The sequence below is a fragment of the Colobus angolensis genome, unplaced genomic scaffold (assembly GCF_000951035.1).
Source record: "Colobus angolensis palliatus isolate OR3802 unplaced genomic scaffold, Cang.pa_1.0 Scaffold38, whole genome shotgun sequence".
Lineage (NCBI taxonomy): Eukaryota > Metazoa > Chordata > Mammalia > Primates > Cercopithecidae > Colobus > Colobus angolensis.
The window spans coordinates 10,220,294-10,233,609 of NW_012117154.1; the positions used below are offsets into that span (position 1 = coordinate 10,220,294).

At 48.7% G+C, this 13,316-nt stretch overlaps 1 protein-coding gene and 1 pseudogene across 2 annotated transcripts in view; one reads left to right on the forward strand and one right to left on the reverse strand.

Moving 5' to 3' along the window:
- DIP2A (DIP2 disco-interacting protein 2 homolog A (Drosophila)) overlaps positions 1-9,452 on the forward strand; it is a 106,971-nt gene extending 97,519 nt beyond the window's left edge. Inside the window, exons 33-38 of the mRNA XM_011954211.1 lie at positions 183-244; positions 1,106-1,163; positions 3,245-3,319; positions 5,139-5,313; positions 5,982-6,105; positions 6,790-9,452. Of these exons, the coding sequence (XP_011809601.1) occupies positions 183-244; positions 1,106-1,163; positions 3,245-3,319; positions 5,139-5,313; positions 5,982-6,105; positions 6,790-7,042 (747 nt within the window). The 3' untranslated portion in view covers positions 7,043-9,452. The remainder of the gene's footprint in view (positions 1-182; positions 245-1,105; positions 1,164-3,244; positions 3,320-5,138; positions 5,314-5,981; positions 6,106-6,789) is intronic.
- A 2,369-nt stretch (positions 9,453-11,821) lies between these two features.
- The window catches only part of LOC105520453, a 20,946-nt pseudogene continuing 19,451 nt past the window's right edge, over positions 11,822-13,316 (reverse strand). Inside the window, exon 3 of the transcript XR_001003138.1 lies at positions 11,822-12,305. The product of XR_001003138.1 is annotated as a 40S ribosomal protein S24 pseudogene (transcript). The remainder of the gene's footprint in view (positions 12,306-13,316) is intronic.

Below are 13,316 nucleotides of genomic sequence, written 5' to 3' on the forward strand. Positions count from 1 at the left end.
TGGAAAGCATCAGCCTGCCTAGGGGACCTCGAACCCCTAGGCAGACTTGCTGCAGGGAGCAGAGCGGCTCCCTTCTTGGGTGTGCCCGGGGGCCAGGGAGGAGCTGCCATGCAGCTGTGCCTGTGCAAACAAGATGAAAGTGAGGCCCCTGAACAGAAGTTCCTCTGCTGCTCTCCTTCCAGGGCACAGCTGGCCCAGACCCCACAACCGTCTACGTGGACATGCGGGCACTGCGCCATGACAGGTAATGTTCCCAGCCTGCCTGGGCCCCATTCATACCCAGCGGCAAAGTGGTGTGGACCAGGTCCGCGCTGACTATGCACCCCTGGGACCCAGGCATCAGAGGACAGCTGGGCCAAGTCAGGCCTACCAGGGCACCTGGATAGGCACATGAGAGGACAGCTGGCTACACTGGGCCATCTGCACCAAGAGGAAGAGGAGAGCTGTGGGCCTCCTCTTCCCAGGGGAGCTCAGTGTCTGTCTGTGCACCCGTGTCCCCAGGGCTGCCGTTCACATCCCTCTATCTGTCGCACAGCCAGGAAGAATAGGAGTGACCCCGTGACACTGGGTTTTTTAGAGGGATAGGGACAGACAGAAGACAAGTAATCCGTCTGCTGGCAAGAACATTTCTTACCTGATGCTGTCATAGAATCTGACTTGGTTTTCATCTTGATAACTGATGGTGGTGCATACAGTGTGTGCTTGCTGGTCTGTGGTCAGGTGTGTATCAGGGCCTCTCCCAGCTTTGAGGCTCAGATCCCAGTCCTGGATTCTCAAGTATGGCCACACTGTAGCTTGATGTAAACACTAGGTTTAGCTTACTGGGTGCCAGGGGCCTGCTGGGTTCAAGGAGGACCTAAAAGAAATGTAGAGTGAGCTGCTGTGAGCACATGGGGTGGGTCGCGAGTGCATGCGGGTGGCGGCACTTGGGCCCTCAGCGTGGTTGGGGTATCCCTGCCATTCATGGCAGGTGTGCTGTGGAAAGGCTGACATCCTGGCTGTCGTCAGCAGACCCTCAGAGTGATCATTTCCAACCTCATGATCTGCCCTGTTAGACATACCTGTGTAGTAAATTACATACTGAAATTGTTCCCTTGATTTTTAGGGTACGTTTGGTAGAACGGGGTTCTCCACACAGCCTGCCGTTGATGGAGTCTGGAAAGGTAGTGGAAACCAAGACGTGTGCATTCTGAGTCGTGTCTGAGACGTCTGTCTGAAGCATCACCCCGTGGAGGGTGCTGGGGGCTGTGGCTCAGATGAACACGGGTTGAGTTGTGGTTGGGGTGGGCTTGGCTGCTGCAGAAGCCTCCTTCCCTGCTTTGTGACTGGGATATAGAAGTACTTAGTTATGTCTTTAAACACACACCTGAGCTCAAAGCCAAGAAAGGGAGAACTTCAGGTACAGGAATAAAGAACTCCCACTGGGTGGATGGCAGGCCTCAGGCCTCTGGGGCCAGGGCCATGGAGGCAGGGTCCGGCCCACCCACACATCTAGAGTTCAGCGGAGTGGCCCTGACTCGAAATTGGAGATGGCAAAATCTCATGCCCTAGTTCAGGGTGTCAGCAGGGAAGAGGCCCCCAGAGCCTGTGGGGGATCTGGGGGGTCCTGCGATGGCCTGAGGACTCCCAGGAAACAACTGAGATGCTGCAAGGGGCCACAGCAGACAGAGGCACAGAACAGCATCCTCTGCACCAGGAGAGGTTCAGAGGAAGGAGGAAAAGCCACACAGCCCAGGAAGGCCGCATGAAGAGTATGCCAGGCTTGATGTGAGTGGGCAGCTGCTGCACATCCAGCGGGGGCCGCGGGGGCCCTGGTGCCTTCACAACCCCAGAGGCAAGAGAAGGAGATTGGCCACCCTGACTCCGTTCATTGCCATGGCCACAGCCACCTGTGGGGAGTCAGAGATGGGCCCAGAGAGGGACCCAGCCAAGCCATGTGATGTCCAGCACACAGACTCCCGCAGGGCAGCAGGGGTGAGACTGGGGACAGAAGGCACAGCTGCTGTGAGGGTCTCGTGGGAGCTACTGGGAGGCTGGTGGGACTGGGCTGAGTGTGGGGAGCAGGAGTGAGTGAGTGAACTCACATGCAGGTGCAGGGGCTTGAAAAGCTCCCATCCCGTGTCCCCTGTGACAGTCACTTTAGGAAGTAGCCCAGCCGAGAGTGCAGTTGGGTGAGCTTAGTGGACAGCACATCTGTGGGAGCCGGGGTTGCTGCACGTCCTCCTTTCTCTGAGCACAGGGACATGTGATCCATCGCCATCGCCGCAGCTCTGCATCATCCTTGGTGTAAACTCAGCGGGTTTCCCTGGGTCGTGGGGCCTCCACGCCACTCTTTTCAGTGGCTGTTCCTGCCCTGCCATGTACAGCTGCACTGTAATTGTTTAGCTCACCCCCTTTTATTGGACATTCTTTCCTATTTTGCTGTTACAATCACTTGGGCCTGATAGGTTTGTGTCCTGGAAAGAGCTCTGGTTTTGGGGCTCAGCTGGGACGTGCAGGGAGAAGATGGAGGCTCCAACAGCATCTGGGGAAACAGAACAGTCCCACCCCCTGGGGCGGGTCTGGTGCTAACCACAGCTCACCCCTCCCTGTGGCCCCTCGTCCCCTCCTCTTGCCAGGAGTGCGATTGCCCCCATTTCATATGTGAGGAAACTGAGGACACAGAGCAAGCATCCAGGTCTTGTGCAGTCAGGTGGTCCGACCTGAGCCCAGTGAGGGAACACTGGGACCGGGCCTGGGAGGCCAGGTAAGAGATGGTGGCCTCTTGCCGTCCTGAATTGACACAGAGCCAGTGCTCAGTGGTTGGACTGACTCGGAGTCACGGGCAGGAAGAACTTCCTCATGGTCAGGTTCCTGGCTGAGAACTAGGACAGACATGTGCCTCCTGCAGGGCTGGGCACAGCAGGGTCACTACACCCCTGGATGTGTGCCCGCGAGGTGCGCTGGCATCACCTGGCTGATTGACTTCGTAGCCTTAGTGACCCTCTGCCCCTCCTGACACCCAAAGATGGGGTCCCATCTTAGGAGCTGGAGTCATTTTGCTAAGATTCACAACTTATTTCTATTGACATCTCTTTTTCAAAATTCAAAGTCAAATTTGGAGCGGCCTCAAAACTTCCTGACCTGACATAAGCATGTCAGTCCTGCAGGCCAACTTCCGAGGGACGTTATTTTAATGTCACTGAGTCAAGAGAGTCTCGAGTCATGTTTTCTTTAACAAGGGACATAGCTCTCCTCCTTCCAGATCCTCCCTGGCGTGAAGGTCATCATCGCACACACTGAGACCAAAGGACCCTTGGGAGACTCACACCTGGGAGAGGTGAGCTGAGGGCAGGGGCCCATGGGAGGGGCTTGAGCTCTCCAGCCTCACCAGCTTCATCTTCCTTCTCTTTTTGCTTCAGATTTGGGAATTCTAAACTGTGGAATAACACTTGCCTTTGGGAATCTACCAGAAACCATTTGGCCCTTCCCCCATGTACCTCCGAGACCCAGTTCCTATGTAGGATTTTGGGGTACTGTGGAGCAAACTACTTCATCCCTAGGTTGACCTTACCAACAGAGGGGAACCCCTAGGTGTGAGGGCACTGACAGATGGGAGGAGCTGCACAGGCACCAGTGGCAGCATGGAAAGCAGCTACCTTGTGCGGGACCCAGCAGCTGCTACTTAAAACGTGGTCTCCGGCACCCAGGCAGGAGCACAGACCCGGGGAACTGGTGATGGAGAACTCTGCTTCGGAAGAGTTCCAGGCCTCCACCTGCACTGGGAGGTTTGGAGAGCTCAGAGCCCTTGTCCTGAGGGTGCAGGTGGAAGATGTAGGTCTCCCTGAGAACACAGAGGCTACACAGGAATCCATTGGGTTGAAATGTCTACATGTATTGCACGTATATCTTGCTGTAATTTGGGACAGGCACGACTCATTATTTACGGGCAGCGGCGGCAGCTTGACGTGCAGTCATGTCCCGAATGTGCAGATTGATCTGTTGTCATGAGAGCTCAGGACGCACGTTCCTAGTCCTATCCTCTTGGGGAATGTGCTGTCAAATTGATGTCTTCAGACCAGGCGGGCACAGGCATCATTTGTGGGCTCTGCTGTGAAGCCAGACTGGGGGCTTCCAGCAAGCCGTGCCCAGTGGGAAATCACTCCGCCTCAGCTGGCTTCTTCTGACTGGGACAAGGGTGTGAGCGTGTGACCCCTCAGGTGGTCTTAAACTGTGTCCTGATGGGAAGGTGTCCTGGGTCCCAATCCTGAGGGTGGATGGAGTGAGGGATCCTCCCCTCAACCATCCCACTTCCTGGACAGCCAAACCCAGGTCTGTAAGTCAAGGGTGTGCCCCCAGGAGATGGCGAGTCTGAGCCGGGAATGGGGACCCACCCCTCATGGCAGATGCTCAAGGGAAACGCCCCTGTTGGCCACCCCCTTCTCCTCTTTCAGATGCTGCCATGCAGGGGCGTGTTAGAGCCAGTTGAACTGACTGTAGGTTCTGGACGGACTCTGTGTCTAGAAGGACCCCATGACACTTGGTCCTGCAGGCACAGGCCTCTGGTCCCTTGGTCTCTGCATGGATGCACACAAATGCTTACGTGTGTAGATACGCGGGTGCACGCAAACGTGAACAGACTGGTGGACACACACGTGCACATGGATAGTGGACGCACACACACACGCATGGGGCTGACGTTAACCCTGGGACGTGCTGTCTGTTTTCAGGGCCTCTGTCTTGCCGTGAGTCTGAGCAGCCACGTGCTCTCCAGTCTGTAGGGACCCTCATTCCTTCAGCCTGTCCCTGTTGTGGAATTCGGGTTGCTTCCAGCCCTCTCCTACTGCCAACAACAGTTGGGTGTGAGGAAGGTGGAATTGCCCCTCTCTACTTACCACGTAGGATAGAGTCCCACAGATGCCATTCCTGGGTCAAAGGAAGAAACACAGTATTGAAGGAGAGAAAAGTTAGGTTTGCTTTCTGTGCCTGTAATTTAACTTAGTTCATAAAATAAGAGACAATGAATATGACCCGCCCGACTTCGTTCGGTGTTTTCTGGAGCATTACTCTTGGCCAGTCCCATTCTTGGATGTCTCGTGACAGCATCTGAACTTGGTGGTTGGTAACACTTCACGTTCTTGTCCTCTGGGCCCCGCCAGATCTGGGTAAGCAGCCCCCACAATGCCACCGGGTACTACACAGTCTACGGGGAGGAGGCGCTTCATGCCGACCACTTCAGTGCCCGGCTGAGTTTTGGAGACACACAGACCATCTGGGCAAGGACTGGCTACCTTGGCTTCCTTCGACGAACAGAGCTCACCGATGCCAGTGGAGGTGAGGGGTTGTGGTGAAGTCCCACGCGAGTGCTGTGCGGGGAGGACCTGGGCTCCCCAAGAGCTTGGTCACCTGCTGGCACACCTCACTCCTTGCTGTGGTCTGGTATTGTTCAGTGTGCGGGGAAGATATTCTGACAGCGGTTTTCTCTGAAAATACTGTTTTCCCTCCATGACTGCCCCTCGCTATCCTTGGGACCTTGGCCTCTGCTAAGGGGTTGGGGGATGGTGTTGGTGATAAGCCTCTCTGCCAGGCCGGCCTCTCTGCCACTGTGTCTTTACCAGTGGCTTTCCCATGCACAACCCATTCAAGGTTGTGGCCAATGTCCAGAGGACTCTGTGCAGCCACCACAAGCTGGCCAGATAAGGCAGAACTTTTGGTAGCTCCTATAGATAGTGTCCTGTTCCCAGAGATAAGTTATTTTTAATAATACGCTCACACTCGCTGTAACTTTCCTGAGGTGGTTCCATGCTGCAGAGATAACAGCCTGCACTGCCAGTACCTCCATCACCCTCTCTGCATTAGTGTGGGACCTCATGATGTTTGAGCTGAGCCCTCCCTGTGCCTGAGAGCCCCTGGTTGGACTCAGAGGATACGAGCCCATGCCTCGGCCCATGCCTCTGCATGCCTCGGCTCTCTGGGCACGTGTAAACACACACTGTTCACAGGGCGGCATGATGCACTGTATGTCGTTGGGTCTCTGGATGAAACTCTGGAGCTCAGAGGCATGCGGTACCACCCCATCGACATCGAGACCTCTGTCATCCGAGCGCACAGGAGCATCGCTGAGTGGTAAGAGCCCAGGTGGAGGGCGGCTCCACATGGTCCGGACAGCCCTTCCTCTGGGCATGAGTGCTGTGCATCGGTTGGAGCAGAGCCGAGGACTGCTGGGCCTGAGCACAGGCCTCCTGCATTGTCACCCTAGTCTGCAGTGGAGCTGGGTGCCATGTAGACGAACCCTATCTACCTTGGGCATTGCCAGAGAGGGCTGAGGACTTCTTGTGGGTTCTCCCTCTGGATGTACTCTGCACAGCATGGTACCAGAGCACACCTTGCTGCCTTTGTTTGGGTTTGGCTTGTTTTTTTCTCCGTTTCCTTATGAGTTGTAAGCCAAGAGATTGTCCCCAAATGCACAGGCAAAAGGTAAGGTTTCCACAGGTCTCATCCTGAAGTGTTTCTGCTTTTAGTATGTTTCTCACACGGTTGTGACTCCTGATTCCTTCACCTGTGGGGAACTTGTGTTGGGACAGGTACAGCTCTCAGCATCAGATCATGCTCCTGATTCTCAGTAAAAGCTTTAGTTGGAATAGACATCCTGTAAAATGGATCTGGCCTGATCTTTAGGTTGTGAATGGCCTTAAATAGCTCTGTGACATCAGTGTGCTTCGCTCTTCTTTGTGCCAGCCTTTCCCAAGCATTCATTGGCCCCTGTGGCCTTGCCTGTGTCCGCGTGACCCCGTCTCTCTTCCTCTGCAGTGCCGTGTTCACCTGGACCAACCTGCTGGTGGTGGTGGTGGAGCTGGATGGGCTCGAGCAGGATGCCCTGGACCTGGTGGCCCTGGTGACCAACGTGGTGCTGGAGGAGCACTACCTGGTCGTGGGCGTCGTGGTCATTGTGGACCCAGGGGTGATCCCTATTAACTCTCGGGGTGAGAAGCAGCGCATGCACCTGCGGGACGGCTTCCTGGCTGACCAGCTGGACCCCATCTATGTGGCCTACAACATGTGAGCGCAGCACCCCAGCCGGGTGCCGGAGACGAAGGAGCTCCAGCAGTCCCAGGTGATGTGGGAAGACGCCGCAGAGCCCACGCACCGGGACTCGCCCCTTCCTGTGCTCTTACAGATCCCTCTCAGCAGTTCCCTGCATCTCCTTTTAGAAAGCACTTCCTGAATTATTTAAAGAAATATTTTGAATCTGCCAAGTACATTTACAAAAACACAGATGCTGGTATTTTAACAGATGGAGAGACAAGGAAAGGAAAGGAAAGGCCTGGCGTGGGCATTGTGAGGAATCACAGGCACCGAGGTTGTTCTCTGCTGTACTGCAAGTTTGCACTTTCTTTAGGGTAAAAATGTAGTTCCTGATTTTTAAAATTGAGTTATTTATTCCCACTTCAAATGACAAGTTCATATATAGAAATTACGGAGAGAAACTTGAGACCATTTACAGAGAGAAACTTGATTCTGGGAAGATAGCAGAGTACAAACCAGCTGCCTCACTTCTGTTTCACAGGGAGGCTTATGGAAAGGAAGCAAGCTGGACCCGTCCTCTCTGCTCACAGAGCACTGTGGTCACACGCAGTGCCTCCTCTGCCAGTTTCGTTATTGAAAGAGGTGTGCTGGCCGGGCGCAGTGGCGCTCACCTGTAATCAATCCCAGCACTTTGGGAGGCCAAGGCGGGTGGATCGTGAGGTCAGGAGATCAAGACCATCCTGGCTAACATGGAGAAACCCCGTCTCTACTAAAAAATACAAAAAAAAAAAAAAAAACTAGCCGGGCGAGGTGGCGGCGCCTGTAGTCCCAGTTACTCAGGAGGCTGAGGCAGGAGAATGGTGTGAACCTGGGAGGTGGAGCTTGCAGTGAGCCAAGATCATGCCTCTCGCCACTGCACTCTAGCCTGGGTGACAGAGCGAGACGCCGTTTAAAAAAAAAAAAAAAAAAAAAACGTGTGCTGCTTGTCAGCATATATTGTTATTGTTACGGACACTCAGTAAGTGCCATTTTGGACTGCCAAGTTTAGATGCTTTTGTTTCAGAAACATAAGCCAGCATTTAGTTTTAAATCACTTTCGTGGTTTGTAACTTGATGCTGTTTAGTGAAATTGCTAGTTTTCCTAACACTACGATATTAATTCTTCTCATGGAAGTGTACTGATGTATTATTTTTATTCCAAATCAGCAGATTTGGAAGCATTGGTGGTAAAGTCTAAGGTTTTCATATCCATAGTGCTGTTTGGTGAGTACCAGCAGTACAGTTGAGGGGAGCAGGGAACAGTGTTGCCCCGTATTGAAGGTGGAGACGGTTACATTCTGAGTTGTGTGCCTATAAAATTTGGCCAAACCATTTTTTTATTTTGTTCAAACTTGACTAAGCTGAGTGATCTAAAATTATACAGAACCTAAATCAGAGAATGTAAAGTCCTTTAGTTACTTCTAAGGATTTGAAGTCAAGCACGAATCTAAGATATAGATTATTATTTTTATATAGCTAATTAAGAGTATGTTATGAAATTGTTGGGTTTTTGGGGTATTGAGGCTGGAAAATTTTGTGAATCATGCATGCTTCACAGAAACAACCAGGTTTTTCCAGAATTAGTCTGGATCAGTGCCTAACAAAGCTGTTATTAATTCTCCACACATGAATCTGGCTAACTGGGCCAGCGCTCATGTTTTACTCCTGTCTGGCTACAAATAGCACTGTGCATAGTAGCCCTGTTTCCCCATGGTGTTGGACTGTGGTAAAGTATGTTGTGACATACTGGAATTCTAATAACCCTGTTGTAATTATGTACAGAATCTATGTAACTTATTGTTGACATACAGAGGTTTGGGCAGTAGTCTAACGGACATTCCTTACAATAGAATGGCTGGGAAGGGAAAGAAAAAAAAAAGCTACCTAACTCCAATCTTGATGTTGTAGTTTTATAGCAAACAAAAATTGTCAGCTTTTTGTATTGAAAGGTCAGTGGTGGTAAGACAAGGTGTCTTGTAAATTAAGATTTTAAGAAGTGCATTAAAATGTTTTAGAGTTACTCTGGGAATTCTGTATATCATACTAAAATTTTTATATCATTATGTTAATAAAAGTTATTGACTTTGTAATTCTGCATTTTGAAATGTGTGAGAAGGGTTTTTAAATTACCCCGAATAGGATGTAATAGGATGTATTTTATTTTGCTTTTTTTTTTTCTGACTATAAAAGCAATTATGCTTATAGCATAAAATCTAGAAAGCACATTAAAGTATAAAGAAAATTAAAATTTCTTATAATTCTACCTCTGAGTAAATAGCAGCATTCGTATGTGACATAAACCCTCTCAGGGATTTATTTTTTTTCTTTTTAAAAATTTTTTACAAAATTAGAATCAAGTGCTTTAAATAATTTGCTTTTGTACTTAATAAATTATAGACTTTTAAGTCTATTACATATATTCTTCTACGTTTCAATGGCTGTATTTTACAAGTGTGCCATGAGTAAATGTAGTATTTGCTGTATTGCTGTACATCAGTGTTGTTTCAGCAGGACCACAGTGAGCCTCCTTTCAGATGCACGTTTACACTGCCATGATTACAGTTACTGCCTTGAGCTCAGTTCTTATAGGTAGAGTGAGTGGGTCAGACTTCACGCCAGGTTGGAAGCTTTGGGTACCTGCTGCCCTCCAGAAGGGAGGAAAAGGCCTCTTTGCAGTTGCCAAGCAATGTTGGCAGTGGACATGCGCTCAAGATTAAAATAACTCTTTAACAGTTTGATAGGCAAATAAGTGGTGTGTCTGGTCATGTTGAATACGTCCTCATTTGTTCATGGCCATTTTTAGTTCTTATGTATTTTGTTCAGATTTGGCAGTTTTTATGGTCAAGTTTTTTCTTACTGACATGTAGGAGTCTCTTTTAAGAATTATAACCTCCATATACTTTGTTTTCTTGTGGGTCATTTGTATTTTGGTTCTATTTGTTTTAATGCAGGTGGTTTTTTAAATGTTACATTTATGCAAACTATGTTACTGTGTTTGATTTCAGATTATGAATATAGCTGATTTATTTCAAAGTGGTTCTACTGGAATGATCAGCATAAACCAATGGGGAGTACATGGCAGAGAAATAACTATCCTCCAGTGTTTGCCTGGTTCCTGCCACAGTGCTGGCCTTCAGGCCTTCCAGGCTGTTCTAAAGAAAAGGCAAGGAGACCTGCTGCTGCCACTGTGTCTTGCTGTCAGTAAATATCCTCAGTAAATCACGTGCATGTTATTTGCCATGTGAAAAAAGAACAGGAGGAGGAAGCATTCCCTTCCTATCTGAGATAATGTTACATACATTTTGGGTCCTAAAGGGTTAGGGAAGGCCTACTCTATTTAAATTGGATACAATAGCAGTGTTGTAACACTCTGCATGGCATTCATCCTCTTGTTTGATGTTCAATTTCAGTAATGGAGAATTAAAAGGAAACTACATGTAAAATTTCAAAATTAATGGTTTTTACATTTCTGCTTATTAGTAAAAAATTTGAGTTGAAGAGGAACGACTTTAAAGTATCTAAGCAGGTGCCTGGACTATCCTCCCTCTTCCCTCTTGCTGGTCTGAAAGCCTCAGTCACCCTAATCCTCACCCAGCTCTTCCTTAATTCTGCTCTGCTTTTCAGGATTTAATGAGAGAACCTTTTCACATGAGCCCATGAGATATTTCAGAAGGATCATTGTGGAGTTTGCTAAGGGCAGTACAGAGTGAGAAATTGAGAGTTTATTAGTGTTTAGTGCCTACTAAGTGTGGGGTACATTATTCCCCAGAGACTCAAAGGAACTGAAAAGGCCAGATATGAATATTCATTTCACATGCCACTTAAAAAAAGTCAAAAGGAGCACGAGGGATCAAATGAAGCTTTGAGGGGAAAAGGGAGCACAGAGGTATTGCCACTGACCATCACTGCTAGGTGGGTGTGCCCAGATGCTGCAGGAGGCTCCAGATGGAAATCAGTGGAGTGAAGGCCATCTACAGGCTTTCATGCTCTGGTGGAATGGTACATAAGTCAAAGACAAGCAGTTTTTAGCATTTATGTTATTCAGTGAAGGGGAAGGATTCTGGGAAGATAGCAGAGTACAAACCACCAGGAATATGTCTTCCCTACCTGGACAGTAATTGCACTGGCAGAATCTGACGTGACTATTTTGGAGCTCTGGAGTCTGCTGATGGCTTATAACTTCCAGGGCAAGGCTTAGATGGTAACTTAGGGTTAATTTTAGCTCCTGGCACAGTGGCAGCTACCCTGCCCCCTGCCCACGGCAGGCAACTGTGCACGTGTTCCAGGAGCAGCTTGCACATGGAGCCAGATCCTTGATTGCTACTTCTGATTTTAGAGGGGCAGATGAGTCCAGAGACCATTGTGGCACCTCCCCGGATTTTTGCAAACCCCTCTTCATCCAGCTTAAATTACTTCCATTGCTGTGATTTAAAGGCCCCGGATCCTTCTCCCCCAACCCTTCATTTTTCGCATTTTCTCCTTTTGGGAGCCAGACACTAAAGACTAGGACATTCAACAGCACCTGCACATACTGGGGGGAAGGAGGACATGTACATGTCCAGGGAAAGGGACAGGCTCAGAAAAGAACCGAGAAGACCTTAAAATGAGACCTCAAGCTGATCCTTGACATAGAGACAGCTAAGGATCAATAAAAATAGATAAATAGCAACCCCCCCCAGCAAACCCTGGGGAAGAAGAATCTGATTTCCAGATGAACAACTTTATTTAATTTAATTTTATTTAATTTTATTTTTTTTCAGACACATGAAAGTTTTTAGTTTATTAATCTGCTCGTGAAAAATCCAAAATGGACACAGGTAGCCTTTACTGCAGCACCTTTACTCCTTCGGCTTTTTGCCAGCACCAACACTGGCCTTTGCAGTCCCCCTGACTTTCTTCATTCTGTTCTTGGGTTCCTTTCGTTGCTTTCTTGAGGTCTTTTTCTTCTCACACAGGCCATGTCTTGCAAGTCTATGTTTGGGTTCATTTTGCTTTGCATAGTCCAGGGAGTCATAAATCATGCCAAAGCCGGTTGTCTTGCCACCACCAAAATGCGTTCTGAATCCAAATACAAAGATGACATCCGGTGTGGTCTTGTACATTTTGGCTAGTTTTTCCCGAATTTCTGTCTTAGGCACTGTTGCCTTCCCGGGGTGAAGAACATCAATGACCATTTGTTTCCTCTGAAGTAGTCGGTTGGTCATGAACTTTCTAGTGCGGATAGTTACGGTGTCATTCATGATGGCGGCCTATCTTCAGATCTATTTAATTTTAATGCCAGTTTTTCAACAAAAAGATCACAAGACATGCAAAGAAAAATATGCTTCATTCCAAGGAAAAATGAATAGAAACTGTCCCTGAAAAAGACCTGATCATACTTGACAAAGACTTTCAAATAATTGTCTTAAAGATGCGCAGAGAACTAAGGAAGATGTGGAGAAAGTTAAAAACCAATGCATGAGGAAAATGGAAATATTAATAAAGAGATAACCTAAAAAATTCTGGAGCTGAAAAGTACAATAACTAAAATGAAAAATTCCCTAGAAGAATCCAAGGGCAGGAAGAGAATCAGTGAGCTTGAAGATAGGACGGTAGAAATTGATGAGTCTGAAGAAAAGAAAAAAAATATTGAAGAAAAATGAACAGAGTCTGAGGGAACTGTGGGACACCATTAAGCAGACCAATATATGCATGTTGGCAGTTCCAGAAGCAGGGTTGAGGGAGAGAGAGAATACTTGAAGAAGTAATGGCTGAAGACTGCCTAAATTTGATGAAAGACATGAATATAAGCATCCAAGTAGCTCAGCAAATTCCAAGTAAGATGAACTCAAAGAGACCACCCAGATAACAACATTTCAGAAGCCAAAGCCAGCGAATTTTGAAAGCAACAAGAGAGAAGCAACTTGTTACATACAAAGAATCCTCAATAACAGGTCCCCAAGCCCAGGGCCACAGACCATTACCAGTCTGTGGCCTGTTAGGTACTGGACTACACAGCAGGAAGTGAGTGGTGGGTGAGCGAGCATTACCACCTGAGCTCTGCCTCCTGTCAGATCAGTAGTGACATTAGATTTTCATAGGTATGCAAGCCTTCTTGTGAACTAACTGCACATGCCAGGGATCAAGGTTGCACGCTCCTTATAAGAATCTAATGCCTGATGATCTGAGGTGAGACAGTTCTATTCCAAAACCATCATCCTGTGCCCCCTGGTCTGTGGAATAACTGTCTTCCACAAAACCAGTCCCTGGTGCCAAAAAGGTTGGGGACTGCT